The sequence below is a fragment of the Aotus nancymaae genome, unplaced genomic scaffold (assembly GCF_030222135.1).
Source record: "Aotus nancymaae isolate 86718 unplaced genomic scaffold, 86718_ANA_hifiasm-v0.15.2.pri h1tg000089l, whole genome shotgun sequence".
Taxonomy (NCBI): Eukaryota; Metazoa; Chordata; class Mammalia; order Primates; family Aotidae; genus Aotus; species Aotus nancymaae.
This window is the reverse complement of record NW_026988504.1, coordinates 23,846,762-23,864,095: the sequence shown is the minus strand read 5'-3', so window position 1 is coordinate 23,864,095 and position 17,334 is coordinate 23,846,762. Positions and strand designations below refer to the sequence as shown.

The window sequence follows — 17,334 nt, the reverse complement described above, 5'->3', positions numbered from 1 at the left end:
CAAGGCTGGCAGATAGCTTGAGCTCAGGAGTTCAAGACCAGCTTGGGCAACATGGCAAAATCCTATCTCTACAAAAGATACAAACATTAGCCAGGCATGATGGCATGTGCCTGTGGTCCTAGATACTCAGGAGGCTGAAGTGGGAGGATCATGTGGGCCCAGGGGGTTGAGGCTGCAGTGAGCCTTGATTATGCCACTGCACTCCAGCCTGGGTGACACAGAGAGACCCTGTCTCAAAAAAAAGACAGAAAATTAAAAAAAAAAAAAAAAAACAGGCCGGGCATGGTGGTTCACACCTGTGATCCCAGTACTTTGGGAGGCTGAGGTGGGCGGATCACAAGCTCAAGAGATTGAGACCATCCTAGCCAACATGGTGAAACCTCATCTCTACTAAAAAATACAAAAATTAATTGGGCGTGGTGGCACGCGCCTGTAGTCCCAGATACTCGGGAGGCTGAGGCAGGAGAATAGCTTGAACCCAGGAGGCGGAGATTGCAGTGAGTCAATACTGCACCACTGCACTCCAGCCTGGCGCCTGGCAACAGAGCAAGACTGTCTCAAAAACAACACCACCACCACCAAGGGCTGTAACTTTAAGGTCATTAAATGAATTAATCACTGCATTCAAAGATGATTACTTTCTGGCCCTAAGAGATGTGAAGCCAATACCAGGAAGGAGGTTGATCTCCCAAACCAGAGGCAGACAGGAGACTCTAATACAGTTAAGGATACGCCAGAAGGTGGCAGTCCCTAATACAATAGAAGTTACTATATTTGATTTGTTGTTTTTCTTTTGTTTTGTTTTTTTAGAGACAGGGGTCTTGCTCAGTTGCCCAGGCTGGAGTGCAGTGGCGGGACAATACCTCACTTCAGCCTTTAACTCATGGGCTCAAGCAATCCTCCTGCCTCAGCTTCCTGAATAGCTGGGACTACAAGTGTACACTACCACACACGCCAACATTTTTTTTTTTTTTTTGAGATGGAGTCGTGCTGTGTCGCCCAGGCTGGAGTGCAGTGGTGCAATCTCAGCTCACTGCAACCTCCGCTTCCTGGGTTCAAGCAATACTCCTGCCGCAGCCTCCTGAGTAGCTGGGACTACGGAAGCACACCACCACGCCCAGGTAATTTTTGTATTTTTAGTAGAGACAGGGTTTCACCATGTTGGCCAGGCTGGTCTTGAACTCCTGGCCTCATGATCTGCCCACCTCAGCCTCCCAAAGTGTTGGGATTACAGGTGTAAGCCACCACACCCAGCCCAAAAATTTTTTTTTAATTTTTGCGTAGAGATGAGGGTTTTGCTTTGTTGCCCAGGCTGGGCTCCAACTCCTGGCTTCAAGGGACCCTCCTACCTCAGCCTCCCAAATTGCTGGGATAATGGGTGTGAGCCACCACAACCAGCCAGAACTTACTAATTTTAAAATTAGGAACTTAAAACTTAAGTAGCTGGAGCACCAAGATTTTTCTTTGTCCCCAAATAAGTACTGTTGCAGACATAGAAAATCTGACATCTTTGCAAGAATCATGGTGGAGGTAGACTCTGTCCTGTCTCTGGCCTGGTTTCGGGGACCAGGAGGGCAGCCCCTTGCACTGCCAAGAAGCATGCCAAAGTTAATCATTTGCCCTGCTGAGTACATGGCCGATCAGGCTGTTTTTGTGTGCCTGTTTTCTATTTTACGTAAATCATCCTGAACACGTTTGCATCAACCTACTGGTGATGCACCTTTGATCAATATATTTTAGACAAAAGTGGTTTTTGAGTCCAAAGATCAGGGCTGGGTTGACCTGAATACTGGATACAGGGCATATAAAACAGGGGCAAGGCACAGACCGATAGCAGAGCAATCACCACCAGGCCTGGAAGAAGTGCAAGGGCTCTGCTGACAGCTTCCTGAGGTGCCAAGGAGATGAGGATGGAGGAAGGAATGAATGTTCTCCATGACTTTGGGATCCAGTCAACACGCTACCTCCAGGTGAATTACCAAGACTCCCAGGACTGGTTCATCCTGGTGTCTGTGATCGCAGACCTCAGGAATGCCTTCTACGTCATCTTCCCCATCTGGTTCCATCTTCAAGAAGCTGTGGGCATTAAACTCCTCTGGGTAGCTGTGATTGGAGACTGGCTCAACCTCGTCTTTAAGTGGTAAGAACCTATAAAGAGGAGATCGGCAAGGAAAGAGGCTGGCATTCACTCTGGAAATGTCTGTCCATCAGAAGTTGCTTTTCCCAGGCTATTTAGGAAGCCACGGGCTACTCATACTCCCAACCCCTCTCTCTGATTTTGGATCATCTACATAAAAAATGAAGACAGAAAAAAATCCTACCAGTGAGTTGAAAATACAGGAAAGCCAATTTCATATGGGTTAAAGGGTAGGACAGTTGAATTTCCTGATAAGTCTGAGTTATATAGACTTTGAGCAAAGACTTTTATTACTATGAAGCAGAATAGGTAAAATAAAGATAGATGTATAGGGCCAGGCATGGTGGCTCAAGCCTGTAATTCCAGCACTTTGGAAAGCTGAAGTGGGAAAATCCTGTCAGCTCAGGAGTTCAAGACCAGCCTGGGCAACATGGCGAAACTCCATCTCTACAAAAACATTAGGAAAAATAGCTGGGCATGATGGCATGCACCTGTAGTCCCAGCTACTCAGGAGGCTGAGGTGAGAGGCAGAGGAGGTTGCAGTGAGCTGAGATTGTGCCACTGCACTCCAGCCTGGGCAACAGAGTAAGACCCTGTTGCAAAAAAAAAAAAAAAAAAAAGATAGATGATGTTTGCTGTATGAAAAAAGGAAACACACAGATGATTCAAAAGCCTGTTTTGTGGGGTAATGAAAAGTCAGCCTGGGAACGGGGCTCCAGCCCTCGTTCTGCCACCCACCAACTACATGTCCTTGGCAAGTCATCAATTCTCTGAGTTTCTGTTTTATAATCTATAAATAGGTTATCTCTGGCAGCTTAATAATAATCAGGGTTAACATTTATTAAACACTTAGTGTGTGCCAGGCCATGTGCTATGTGCTTTTCTGTGAGAGAGTTGTTACTATTTACAGAAATAGTAGATGCAGAGAACAAGGTGCTGAGTTAAATGACTAGGGCAACATGGTTAGTATACGCTGAGCCAGGATGGAAGCCCAGGCTGGCAGGCTGGCTTCTGAGGCAATGTTCTTAAGAACTATGTTATAGGGAGGGTGTGGCGGTGCACGCCTGTTATCTCAGCTACTTGGGAGGCTGAGGCAGGGGAATCGCTTGAACCCAGGAGGCAGAGGTTGCAGTGAGCTGAGATCGCGCTACTGCACTCCATCCTGGCAACAGAGCGAGACAAAAAAAAAAAAGAAGAAGAAGGAGGAGAATTATGTTACATCCAGTGCTGATTTGCCAGTTTCTACCATGCAAACATTCCCATTATGGCCACTTTCTTTTTGCTTGTTTGTTTGAGACGGAGTCTCACTCTGTCCCCCAGGCTGGAGTGCAATGGCGTGAATTGGCTCACTGCAACCTCCACCTCCCAGGTTCAAGCAATTCTTCTGCCTCAGCCTCCGGAGTAGCTGGGATTACAGATGCCTGCCACCACGCCTGGCTAATTTTTGTATTATGGCCACTTTCAAGCTACAGTTTGTTCCTGCTTGCGAAATTCCTGAATATTTAATCATTGACTCTTCTTGACCAGCTCCAGAGGACTCTAGCACACTACTGGTTTGGCCTCTATGTCCTCATCTAGAAAATGAAGGGGTTAGCTGTCCTCTAAGATTTTTACCATCCTCAAAACTACCTACCACCGGCTGATTCTTTTTTGTTTGATCGTTCAAGACGAGGTATTGCTCTGTCACCCAAGCTGGAATACAGTAGCAGGCATAATCTTAGCTCACTGCAGCCTCAAACACCAGGGCTCAAGCTATCCTCCCTCCTCAGCCTTCCAAGTAGCTAGGACTGCAGGTGCGCACCACCATGCCTAGCTAATTCTTTTTTTTTTTTTTTTGAGATGGAGTCTCGTTCTACCAGGTTCAAGTGATTCTCCTGCCTCAGCCTCCTGAGTAGTTGGGACTACAGGCACGTGCCACCAAGCCTGGCTAATTTTTTGTATTTTTAGTAGAGATGGGGTTTCACTATGTTAGCCAGAATGGTCTCGATTTCCTGACCTCGTTATTTGCCTGCCTCGGCCTCCCAAAGTGCTGGGATTACAGGCATGAGCCACTGCGCCCAGTCTGCTCAGCTAATTTTTTTTTTTTCTTGAGACACAGGGTCTCACTATGTTGCCCAGGCTGGTCATCAGGTAATTTTTATTTATTTATTTATTTATTGAGACAGAGTCTTGCTCTGTCACCCAGGTTGGAGTGCAGTGGTGTGATCTTGGCTCACTGCAACCTCCGCCTCCCAGGTTCCAGCAATTCTTACATCTCAGCCTCCCAAATAGCTGAGATTACAGGCACCTGCTATCATGCCCAGCTAATTTTTGTATTTTTAGTACAGACAAGGTCTCACCATGTTGGCCAAGCTGGTCTCGAACTCCTGACCTCAGTTGATCTGCCTGCCTCAGCCTCCGAAAGTGCTGGGATTAGAGATGTGAGCTACCACGCCTATCTTTTTTTCTGGGAGGGGAGGGGCGGAGTTTCACTCTTGTTGCCCAGGCTGGAGTGCAATGGCATGATTTCCGCTCACTGCAACCTCTGATCAGGCGATTCTTAAGATCTCTTCTAGCTCTAATATTCTTTTGCTATAACAATTAAAGTCCTTTAGCTTAGGGGAACAAAATATATTAGTTTCTGGAGCCCCAGGCAGATTGATGAGATTCCTGAAACCACTGTTGAAAAAGCTACTAAATTTTGTTTTCAGTGTCTCCTTCAGCAGCATGATTCTAAAAAATAAAAAGATGAAGTGTTGGCCAGGCACGGTGGCTCTTGCCTGTAATCCCAGCACTTTGGGAGGCCGAGGCGGGCAGATCATGAGGTCAGGAGATAGAGACCATCCTGGCCAACATGGTGAAACCCCATCTCTACTAAAAAAAGAAACAAAGAAATACAAAAATTAACTGGGTCTGGTGGCATGTGCCTGTAATCCCAGCTGCTTGGGAGGATGAGGCAGGAGAATAGCTTGAACCAGGGAGTTGGAGGTTGCAGTGAGCCAAGATTGTGCCACTGCACTCCAGCCTGGCGACAGAGCGAGACTCCCATCTCAAAAAAAAAAAAGAAAGAAAGAAAAGATGAAGTGGTATTCCAACATCTGATCTCCATTGAAGAACCATGCAATCTCTCTGGGTTGGTAGGGGTCACTCTCGCTGATTTAGGTGAGAAATCACTATTCCTCCATCACAAGGGAAAAAAGCATCCTGACTGACACTTGACATCTGTTTCCACAGTGAAAAATGTATCTAGTAAGTTTAAAGGGAAAGTGGTTTGTCTAAGATACTCTGTTTCAAAGCAAAGAGGATACAGAATAAGCATCTGAAACTATATACATCCTTACAGAGAGCAATTCTGATGGAAATGCAGGCCATGTTTCCTGGAGGGGCTTGTCTAGGGGATAGAGAGCATTGTTTGATGTCAGAGGAAATGCGAGATTCCCTGAGGCCTGAAGAAAGAAGAGGGAACCCATGGTATATGCACGTCCAAGTTGAAAATTGTAGTTCCAGGGCAAATACTTCTGGAGGTAAAGAAAAAAAAAGTCTGCCATTATATGGATTTCAGGATTTTTCTTCTTTTCTTTTCTCTCTCTCTTTTTTTTTTTTTTGACAGAGTCTTGCTCTGTCTCCCAGCCTGGAGTGCAGTGGTACCATCTTGGCTCACCGCAACCTCCACCTCTCAGGTTCAAGCGATTCTCCTGCCTTAGCCTCCTAAGTAGCTGGGATTACAATTATGTGCCACCACACCTGGTTAATTCTTTATATTTTTGGTAGAGATGGGGTTTCACCATGTTGCCCTGGCTGGTCTCAATCTCCTGAGCTCAGACAATCCTCCCACCTTGGCCTCCCAAAGTGCTGGGATTACAGGTGTGAGCCACCACGCCTGGCCAGAGTTCAGAATCTTGGGCTTCATTATTTGTGTTTAAATAAATCATACGGCCAGGCGAGGTGGCTCATGCCTGTAATCCCAGCACTTTGGGAGGCCAAAGTGGGAGGACTGCCTGAGCTCAGGAGATTGAGACCAGCTTGGGCAACATGGTGAAACCCCGTCTCTACTAAAAATATGAAAATTAGCTGGATGTGGTGACATGCACCTATAGTCCCAGCTACTCAGGAGGCTGAGGTGGTAGGAGCCCAGGAAGTAGAGGTTGCAATGAGCTGAGATTGTGCCACTGCACTCCAGGCTGGGTTACAAAGCCAAATCCTGTCTCAAAAAAAAAAAAAAAAAGATAATACATTCAAACAGTTCTAAATGCAAAAGTTACATACATAAATATGTGTCATAAAACATCTCCCTCTCACACTTCTCCCCAGCCACCCAGTTCTCCCTTCTACGGGCAACATGTGAAATCCTTCTCAAGCTACACTTTTCTTGAAGGTGTGGGCTTTGGGCCAAAGCATTCATTCAGTAACCCCAGAAACTGGTTCTGTTTTTCCACAGGATTCTCTTCGGTCAGCGTCCATACTGGTGGGTTTTGGACACTGACTACTACAGCAACACCTCCGTGCCGCTGATAAAGCAGTTCCCTATCACCTGTGAGACTGGACCAGGTGAGCGTCCCAGCCCCTGCAGAGACGGAGGCTGGGTGGACCTCTTTCATCTGTTATGGTGAAACTGACCTTGAGGGGACATGATGAGGGCCATTCCTTTGTATTTTTATCATGCTTTACAATTTGCACAAATTAATTCACTACAGCAATGTTTTCCTGAATAGCACAATGGTATTGGAAATCTGCCTGTTACAGAACCTGGATGGAGTCTGGAGAGGCACAGGCACCCAGAGGCAGAGCTTATGAGAGTCACCGCCCTGCAGCCCTGTGTCCTGAGAAAGGAGAAGGCAGAAGCCTGAGTCCTGGGGGGTCCTTCCCAATGGCCTGGCCCACTGGATGTGCCCTCCTGAGCTGACCATCCAATCCCTCGCCATGCCTACATTTTATTAGTTACAGCCAGATGGGTACTGTCAAATCAAATGATAGATTTCATTTTCAGTGTGTAATAGGAAGCCCCCTCCCTCGCCCTAAGGTCTAAGCTGCCCTCTAAAACTAGTATCCTCTAAGGTACTAGCATCCCTTCCTCAGAGACCCTTTCCCTGCCTCAAAACTAGGGAAGATCCCTTAGTTATTTGCTCTCACAGACCACTCATTCACCTCAGAGCATATTCACTCATTCAGCTGTTACTTATCAAGCACCTACTGGGAGCTATACCCTGTTCTATGTGCTAGGGATGCCTCTGTCAGTGAACAACACAGACACAAAGATCCCTGCCCTTGTGGAGCTGAAATCTGAATAGAGGAGGTGAAATATACAAAAATCATAATAAATAAGTGAACTAGGCCAGACGCAGTGTCTCACGCCTGTAATCCCAGCACTTTGGGAAGCCAAGGCGGGTAGATCACCTGAGGTTGGGAGTTCAAGACCCGCCTGGCCAACATGGAGAAATTCTTTCTCTACCGAAAATACAAAAATTGGCCGGGCGTGGTAGTGCATAGCTGTAGTCTCAGCTACTCTGGAGGCTGAGGCAGGAGAATCGCTTGAACCTGGGAGTCAGAGGTTGCAGTAAGCCGAGATTGTGCCACTGCACTCCAGCCTGAGTGACAGAATGAGACTGTTTCTTTTTTTTTTTTTTTTTTTTTTTTGAGACGGAGTCTCGCTCTTGTTACCCAGGCTGGAGTGCAATGGCGCGATCTCGGCTCACTGCAACCTCCGCCTCCTGGGTTCAGGCAATTCTCCTGCCTCAGCCTCCTAAGTAGCTGGGATTACAGGCACGCGCCACCGTGCCCAGCTAATTTTTTTGTATTAGTAGAGACGGGGTTTCACAATGTTGACCAGGATGGTCTCGATCTCTTGACCTCGTGATCCACCCGCCTCGGCCTCCCAAAGTGCTGGGATTACAGGCTTGAGCCACCGCGCCCGGCCAGAATGAGACTGTTTCAAAAATAAAAAAGTAAACTATTAATATATAGGATAGGCCAGGTGCAGTGGCTCATGCCTGTAATCCCAGCACTTTGGGAGGCCAAGACATGTGGATCGCCTGAGTTCAGGAGTTCGAGACCAGCCTGGCCAACATGGCAAAACCCTGTCTCTACTAAAAATACAAAAATTAGCCGGGCATCCTGGCACATGCCTGTAATCCCAGCTACTCAGGAGACTGAGGCAGGAGAATCACTTGAGTCCGGAGGCAGTGAGCCAAGATCACACCATTGTACTCCAGCCTGGGCAACAGAGTGAGACTCCATATGAAAAAAAGAAAGAAAGAAAGAAAAATATATGTAGGATATTAGAAAATGATTGTTTATATGCAAAAAGAAAAAGAAAGGAGAAGGAAAGAAGGACCAAACATCTTTGGTAGAAAGATGTTTGCTTTCATCATAATAGCTTGTTATGAAGGATGAATTTCTCCCTGAAATTAACAGAGGCACAAACTGGAAAGGTGAAAGGGGCTTTAAGAGGTTGATTTAGTCTTCTGTCTTTACGAAAGCAAATTACTATCTCTGCTCCTTAGGTGGAGTAGTTAAGGTCCAGAAAGTTTAAATGAATTACCCAAAGTATATAATTAGTGTTCAAGGGAAAAAGGGAGGGAGAAAGGGAGGGAGGGAGGGAGGGAGGGAGGAAGGAAGGGAGGGAGGAAGAAAGGGAGGGAAGGAGGGAGGAAGGAAGGAAAGAAAGAAGAAAGGGAGGAAGGGAGGAAATGAGGGAGGCTGGGAGGCAGGGAGGGAAGAAAGCCTTTATTTATCTATGGGGTTCCCTGGAAAGCAGGCTGAAATGGAGATTCACCTGCTGGAGTTTCGATACTCTGGGGAACTATACTTGTAGAAGAGAAGGAACAGGAACCAACGTGGCAGGAGAGGTCAGTTGTGAGTCTGCCTCATCCAACCCCACAGGGAGCTCTTAAGTTGGGATGGCTCTTCAGAGTTGGGTCAAGGGAATCAGACCCCAGGGAGAGCATAACCTTGATCAAGGTGACTCTCTTTAGCCCAGAGCAATGCCCGGAGAAGGCTGACAGCAGAGAGTCATCTGCCATCACACTCTCAACAGCTACGAAATAAGTCCTGCAGTTCAGGAGGGAGGTCTGGGGGGCACATCTCAGGACCCTCTGTCTCTCAGGGTAGAGGAATTAAGAATGGGATGGGAACCAGGCTGGGCATGGTGGCTCATGCCTATAATCCCAACACTTTGGGAGGCCAAGGGTGGGAGAATTGCTTGAGCCTAGGAGTTCAAAACCAGCCTGGCAAAAAAATAAAAAGTAAAAATTTGCTGGGTTTGATGGTGTGCACCTATGGTCCCAGCTACTCAGGAGGCAGAGGCGGGAGGATTGCTTGAGCCCAGGTGGTAGAGGCTACAGTGAGCTTTGTTCATGCCACTATGATCATTGCAGCCTGGGAGACAGAGCAAGACCCCCTCTCTTAAAAGAAAAAAAAAAAAAGAAGGAACCAGTTGCATGCAGGGTTAAATAGCAGAGAAGGACTCACTGAGAAAGTGAGATCTGAGTCAAGTCTTAAAGAATATGAGGAAGTAAGTTTCTGGCAGAAGAGCTGCGAAGAGCCATCTGCCCAGAGAGGATCACAGTGCAGAAGCCCTGAGGTGGGAAGGTATTTGGTGTGTTTAAAGGAAAGCAATGAGGCCAGCATAGCTAGAACAGAGTGTGCAAGGAGAGAAGGAAGAGATGTGGAGGGCACCGTACACCCAGTATGCTGACTCTTTGTGTAATCTCCAGACTGTATTTAACTGCAAGAACAGGGACCCTCTCTCGCTTTGCTCACCATTGTATTCTCAGAGCCTTGCACAATGCTCGGTGCATAGTAGATGGATATTTGTTAAATAAATGAGTTATGGATAATGAATGAATGGTAAGATGGGGGGTGAATGGATGGATGAATGGAGAGATGGGTGGATGGCTGGGTGGCTGGGTAGATGATGCCCCCTGGCAGTCTCCCAGATGAAGGCCTTTTCACCTTTATTCTCTTTCCTGACCTTTAGGGAGCCCCTCTGGGCATGCCATGGGTACAGCAGGTGTATACTACGTGATGGTCACATCTATTCTCTCCATCTTCCGGGGAAAGAAAAAGCCGACCTACAGATTTCGGTGAGAACTCAGCACTGGGGTGTAGGTGGTGGAGGGCAGGAGACGGCTCTCTCTGTAGCTGGCACACCATGTGATCTTCCTCATACTCCCCTAGCCCGCTCCCACTCCTTGGGCAGGCACCGATTAGAGTTGTGGCAGTTTGGTTAAGGGTAAGCCTCAGAGTCACGGAATGTTTGGGCTGAAAGGGATCCGGTAGTGCAATCCCTTGTTTTACAGATAAGGAAACAAGGCCCGACACCATGAAGGGAGTTAAAAGATCAGGTAGTGAGGTAGCAGCAGGGCTGAAATAAAAACCCATGTCTGCACCAATCATAGGGTCGCCCATCCAGGTTAAAATAACCAGAGAAACAGAAGACATTCCTGCTACAGGGAATTCGATGTGCAGCCACAGTGCAAACCATATTTTTTTTTTTTTTTTTTTTGAGATGGAGTTTTGCTCTTGTTGCCCAGGCTGGAGTGTAATGGCACAACCTCCAACTCCCAGGTTCAAGTGATTCTCCTGCCTCAGCCTCTCAACTAGCTGAGATTATAGGCATGTGCCACCAAGCCCGGCTAATTTTTGTATCTTTTGTAGAGATGAGGTTTCATCACGTTGGCCATGCTGGTCTTGAACTCCCGACCTCGCGATTGGCCCATCTCGGACTCCCAAAGTGCTGGGATTACAGGCGTGAGCCACTGCACCCAGCCTTATTTTGTTTTTATTTTATCTTTTTTTAATTCTAATGTTTTTGTTGTTGTTGAGACGAAGTTTCGCTCTTGTTGCCGAGGCTGGAGTGCAATAGCGAGCTCTCAGCTTACTGTGACCTCCTGGGTTCAAGCAATTCTCCTGCCTCAGCCTCCCAAGTAGCTGGGATCTGGCTAATTTTGTATTTTTTTTTTTTTTTACTAGAGACAGGGTTTCACCTGTTGATCAGGCTGGTCTCAAACTCCTGACTTCAAGTGAGCTACCCGCCTCAGCCTCCCAAAGTGCTGGAATTACAAGCATGAGCCACTGTGCCCAGCCAATTTTAATGAGATGGGGGTCTTGCTACGTTGCCCAGACTGGTCTTGAACTCCTGGCTTCAAGTGATCCTCTCACCTCGGCCTCCCAATGTATTGGGATTACAGGCCTGAGCCACTGCACCCAGCCCCCAGCAGGCGTCTTTGGGCTTTTGAGTACCGGCTTCAATTTACAAAAATTCCACTGAGAGCACATAAGTTTCCCAGGCTCCAACATTCCTGCCGGGGCTGTTTTCTTTGCTGAAGGAGCTGCACTTGCCTTTGTTACGGTCGCCTCTTCCACTGCAGGTGCCTGAATTTCATTTTGTGGTTGGGATTCTGGGCCGTGCAGCTGAACGTCTGTCTGTCACGAATCTACCTTGCTGCTCATTTTCCTCATCAAGTTGTCGCCGGAGTCCTGTCAGGTATCAGCTGATCTGACTCCCTTCCTCCTCCCCCCAACCCTAGTCCATTTCTCTCCCTAATCAGGACAAAATCCCAGCATTCCAGCCACGTCCTGTGTTTAATCAGTACTGTTAGCATTTCTGCGGGTTGAAAGTCAAGGATAAGCAACTTGAAATGATTAATTTCTAGAGGAGTGCCCAGATCTACAGAATGAATTATGCAGAAGTTACCATACAACAGATTAACTCACCAAGTTGAATTAGCTTGACGTGTCAGAGCTTTTTACAATCTTTTTTTTTTTTTTCCGAGATGGAGTTTCACTCTTGTTACCCAGGCTGGAGTGCAATGGTGCGATCTCGGCTCACCGCAACCTCCGCCTCCTGGGTTCAGGCAATTCTCCTGCCTCAGCCTCCTGAGTAGCTGGGATTACAGGCACGCGCCACCATGCCCAGCTAATTTTTTGTATTTTTAGTAGAGACAGGGTTTCACCACGTTGACCAGGATGGTCTCGATCTCTTGACCTCGTGATCCACCCGCCTCAGACTTCCAAAGTGCTGGGATTACAGGCGTGAGCCACCGCGCCTGGCTTACAATCCTTATTTCTTACTGATCTTCAACAGGCCCTAATTTACTTTTCAGGGAATCTGCCAAATTTAACAAATTAACACAGTGTCCTAGGAAAGCTCTTTATTTCAGTGCATTCATTTGCAAACCATATAGGTATCTGCAGTTGATCTCTTTCATAGAGTTCTTAAATATCTGTGTTTTCTTAGATCCAGTTAACAAGGATAAGACAAGATTTAGGTTAAACATAAGAAAGATTTTGGCCAGGAGCGGTGGCTCACGCCTGTAATTCCAGCACTTTGGGAGGCTGAGGTGGGGGGATCACAAAGTCAGGAGATTAAGACCATCCTGGCTAACACAGTGAAACCCTGTCTCTACTAAAATTACAAAAATTAGCCAGGCATGGTGGTATGTGCCTGCAGTACCAGCTACTGGGGAGGCTGAGGCAGGAGAATTGCTTGAACCTGGGAGGCTGAGGTTGCAGTGAGCCCAGATCACGCCACTGCACTCCAGCCCTGGTGACAGAGCAAGACTCCATCTCAGAAAGAAAGAAAGAAAAGGAAGGAAGGAAGCAAAGGAGGGAGGGAGGGAAGGAGGGAAGGAAGGATAGACTTTGTGGGAGGCACTGGACTATAAGACCGACTTTAACAAGCCAGGTGCGGTGGCTCACACTTGTAATCCCAGTACTGTGGGAGGCCAAAGTGGGAAGATCACCGGAGGTTGGGAGTTCGAGACCGGCCTGACCGACATGGTGAAACAAAAATACAAAATTAACTGGGCATGGTGGCACATGCCTGCAATCCTAGCTACTCAGGAGACTGAGGCAGAAGAATCTCTTGAACCCGGGATGTGGAGGTTGTGGTGAGCTGAGATTGTGCCATTGCACTCCAGCCTGGGTGACAAGACCAAAACTCCGTCTCAACAACAACAAAAAGACCTTAACAAAATTGTGGCATTTCTTCCCTGGAGATTTGAAAGAGCAGAACACAGCAGCATTCAAAGAAGAATGCTGAGAACAAGGGAGATAATGGTTTCATGGTAATCACAAAAGTAACACAGCATTTAGCCCTGGGTTCCATGTTTGAGGAAGAACCTGGAAGCCATATCACATGAAAAACCTGGGAATGTTTAGGTTGAAGAGAATAACTGTGTTCAAACGTGTAACAGAGAGACTAGATTCACCACTTACTAATTCCTGCAGAAAGAACTGAGAAAAATAGATAGTATTAGAGGGGGACCAATTTCACACAGCACAAGGAAGAACCAGTCAGCAATCATTGCCATTCAAAGATAAAATGGACTATTCTAGCGGGAGTGAGCTCCCTACCTCTGAGAATATTCAAGCAGAGATAGGAGGACCTCCTAGTAGGAAACCTGCCTATGGTGTGAGGATGTGTGTGATATGACACTTCCATCTGAAAGAGTCTATACTGAGGGCAGGCTGGAGTCACACATGGGAATAAGCCAGGCGACCCTCCAATCTGTCACCTGTGATTTAATTTCACAGTCACAGACATTTAATTCCACAAATGGATGGCATGTCACCCATTGCTCCAAACCCGCCTTTAGCAAAGGTCCCAGATCCTTCCTGTCTCTCACAGTCATTATTTCTTCCACTCAGGAATTGCTGTTGCAGAAACTTTCAGCCACATCCATGGCATCTATAATGCCAGCCTCAAGAAATATTTCCTCATTACCTTCTTCCTGTTGAGCTTCGCCGTCGGATTTTATCTGCTGCTCAAGGGGCTGGGTGTAGACCTCCTGTGGACTATGGAGAAAGCCCAGAGGTGGTGTGAGCGGCCAGAATGGATCCACATCGACACCACGCCCTTTGCCAGCCTCCTCAAGAACGTGGGCACGCTCTTTGGCCTGGGGCTGGCTCTCAACTCCAGCATGTACAGGGAGAGTTGCAAGGGCAAACTCAGCAAGTGGCTCCCATTCCGCCTCAGCTGCATTGTAGCCTCGCTGGTCTTCCTGCACCTCTTTGACTCCTTCAAACCCCCCGCCCAAGTTGAGCTGGTCTTCTACATCTTGTCCTTCTGCAAGAGTGCGGCAGTGCCCCTGGCATCCGTCAGTGTCATCCCCTACTGCCTCGCCCAGGTCCTGGGCCAGCCGCACAAGAAGTCTTTGTAAGGGATGTGGAGTCTTCAGTATTTAAAGTCAACAACTGTGCCAGGGATTGAGGGGAACTAGTATCTGAAGCAATGGCCACCAGTATTTGGAGCAAGTGACATGCCATCCATTCTGCCATTGTGGAATTAAATCACAGATGGCAGATTGGAGGGTCGCCTGGCTTATTCCCATGTGTGACTCCAGCCTCTTTCAGATGGAAGTGCCATATCACATACACCCTCCCACCACATGCAAGTTTCCCGCCAGGGGTCCTCCCCTCTCTACTTGAATATTCTCAGAGATGGGGAGCTCACTCCCACTGGAACAGCCCATTTTATCTTTGAAAGGTCTTCTGCCAGCCCATGTTGAGGCCAGAGGTGCTATCAGCTCATGTGGTCCTCTCCCCCTTTTACCATCCTAATCATATTGGTGTTGAAAAGCTAATGAAGCTATTGAGAAAGACTTGATGCTGGAAGTTGGATTGTTCTGGATTTTCCCTTGTTCTTTTGTCAGATATACAAAAGCAAGACTTCCAGGTAGGGCCAGCTCACAAGCCCAGGCTGGAGATCCTAAATGAGAATTTTCTACCTGTGCTCATTTTTACCAAGAAGAGCAGAAAGGAGCACTGAAGCTGATAGGAAAAGAAGACGCATAAGGAGGAGTTTTTAGTGTGTGGTGTATCAGGCAAATGCTATGCTAAGCCATGTCTAAATGGCTTTAATTATATAATAATGCACTCTCAGTAACGGGGTGCAGCTGAAGTATAATTAATAGGTGGTTGGTGAGGTCGTTCTGCTTCTAGTATTTTTTTACTGTGTATACATGGTCATCGTATTTCCCTGGATTTCTGAATGGCTGGAGTGACCCAGACACTGTACTAGGTCAGAACATTCAGGTATAGCTGACCTCTCCTCTATCACATCACATCTTCCTCCTCGTAAGCCCAGCCCTGCTTTTCCCAGATTTTTCTACTGGCTCCACATCCACCCCGCTGGATCTTCGGATGGCTAGAGGGCAACTCTGGTGGTGCTTTTGTATGTTTCGATTCAACTCTGAAATCTTGGGCAAAATGACAAGGAGAGTGCCGGGATTCCTCTCTCAGAAGGTCACTCCAGTGTAGAGGGTAAATACGACTCCTTTCTCTATCCCAAGCCAACCAAGAGCACATTCTTGGAGGAAAAGTCAACGCCTTCTCTCTTTTTTTTTTGAGACAGGGTCTCACTATGTTGCTCAGGCTGCTCTGAACTCCTGGGGTCAGGCGATCCTCCCACCATACCGTAGCCTCCCGTGTAGCTGGGACTACGGATGCAAGCCACTGTGCCTAGCTAGCCAACTCCTTCTTGCCTATTTTTCTTTTCTTTCCTTTTTTTGAGAGGGAGTCTCACTCTATCACCCAGGCTGGAGTGCAGTGGCACGATCTTGGCTCAAGGCGACCTCTTCCTCCCAGTTCAAGCAATTCTTATGCCTCAGCCTCCTCAGTAGCTGGGACTACCAGTGTACACCACCATGCCAGGCTAATTTTTATGTTTTTAGCAGGGAGAGGATTTTGTCATGTTGGCCAGGCTGGTCTCAAACTCCTGACCTCAAGTGATCCGCCCGCCTCGGGCCCCTCAAGGTGCTAGGATTATAGGAATGAGCCGCTGCACCCGGCCCTCCTTGCCTGTTTTTCAATCTCAGCTGATTTACAGACTATCCTCAAAAAAAAAAAAAAAAAGCGGAAGCCTATTTATTTGAAAGTCCTTGTTTTTGCTACTAATTATATAGTATACCATACATTATCATTCAAAACAACCATCTTGCTCATAACATCTTTGAAAAGAAAAATACATATGTGCAGTATTTTATTAAAGCAACATTTTATTTAAGAATGAAGTCTTGTTAATTACTATATTTTAGATGCAGTGTGATCGGAAGTTTCTAATTCTGGCCCAACTGAATTTCTAGCTCTCTGTTTCTCTAAACAAATAATTTGGTTTCTCTGTGCCTGCATTTTCCCTGCGGAGAAGGAAAGCACTCTGTCTTGAGTTGACCAAGAGTCCCATCAGGGATAGGGAGACTTATAATGCATCCACAGGGGCACAGGCAGAGTTGAGCACGTAACGGAGGCACAAAATCAGCATAGAACCAGAACGATCCAGAGTTGGCCAAGACAGAACATTGCTACTAGACCATAAGTCAGCATGAGTTGCTCTATGGCATCAAATTGCAGCTTGTAACAGACAGGCAGGGTCACTATCAAGCTAAGCAATCAGGGCACACAAGTTGCAGTTACCCAACAAGACTAGGCCAGCTCTGGAATCCAATAACTCAATGTCAGCAAGATTTTGGGTTATAGTTCAAGAAAGTCTAACCAGAGCCAATCACAGCACCAAGGAATGCTCAAGGAAGCTATTGCAGATTTCTCTGCTAAGAGATTTATTTCATCCTGGGTGCAGAGTTCTACCTCCAAAGGCCTCAACTCATCACCATATCCCTGATTTCCTAAGGGTGAGATCTGCTATTTCACACCACAACTCTGGAGTCTGTATATTCAGGGAAGATTGCATTCTCCTACTGGATTTGGGCTCGTAGAGGGTGTTGGGGGAACTAGGCCCCTTGCAAAATCAAATGGTCCCACACAGGGAGAAAGGAAATCATCTTTTTTTTTTTTTTTTTTTTTAAATAGAGATGGGGATCTCACTATGTTGCCCAGGCTGGCCTTGAGCACCTGGGTTCAAGTGATCCTCCTGCCTCAGCCTCCTAAAGTGCCGGGAGTACAGTGTGAGCCACTGCACTTGGCCAGAAATGGTTTTGATCTGTCTGAATTGAACCCCACTGCTTAGGCACAGCCCCATCCTTTATGATTTATTTGCTCCCAGGGACCAAGTCCGAGATCCTTATGAGAGAGATCTGGCAGAAAGTAAATAGTGTCCCCACTCCCTGAAGTTTATGAGATTGATAAGGAAACATAATAACAGATAAAGTTTATTGAGTGCTAACTTTATGCCAGGCTCTGTTCTATGTACTTTATTTACACAACTAACTCACTTAGTTCTCCCAACATCTCTGTGAGTTGGCTACCGTCATTTATCCTCATAT

General features: G+C 47.0%; 1 protein-coding gene across 2 annotated transcripts; it reads left to right on the top strand.

Annotated features, from left to right (window-relative positions):
• The first annotated feature begins 1,818 nt into the window (after nucleotides 1-1,818).
• G6PC1 (glucose-6-phosphatase catalytic subunit 1) lies at nucleotides 1,819-16,124 on the top strand. Of its 2 annotated transcripts, none has more exons than XM_064369192.1 (5): nucleotides 1,819-2,140; nucleotides 6,555-6,670; nucleotides 10,175-10,197; nucleotides 11,485-11,600; nucleotides 13,766-13,907. In XM_064369192.1, the coding sequence occupies exons 1-5, from the start codon at nucleotides 1,905-1,907 to the stop codon at nucleotides 13,809-13,811; spliced, it is 537 nt and encodes a 178-aa protein (XP_064225262.1). In that variant the 5' UTR covers nucleotides 1,819-1,904; the 3' UTR covers nucleotides 13,812-13,907. The 2 variants fall into 2 exon arrangements, with proteins under 2 accessions (XP_064225262.1, XP_064225261.1); XM_064369191.1 differs by having other exon boundaries at nucleotides 1,820-2,140; nucleotides 6,555-6,664; nucleotides 10,092-10,197; nucleotides 13,766-16,124.
• The last annotated feature ends 1,210 nt before the right edge of the window (nucleotides 16,125-17,334 follow it).

Bases quoted from the DNA above. Each gene is read 5' to 3' on its own strand.
- G6PC1 (XM_064369191.1), top strand. From the start codon at position 1,905: ATGAGGATGGAGGAAGGAATGAATGTTCTCCATGACTTTGGGATCCAG. The intron at 2,141-6,554 runs GTAAGAACCTAT...GTTTTTCCACAG, and splicing joins CTCAACCTCGTCTTTAAGTG to GATTCTCTTCGGTCAGCGTC. The intron at 6,665-10,091 runs GTGAGCGTCCCA...CCTGACCTTTAG, and splicing joins CACCTGTGAGACTGGACCAG to GGAGCCCCTCTGGGCATGCC.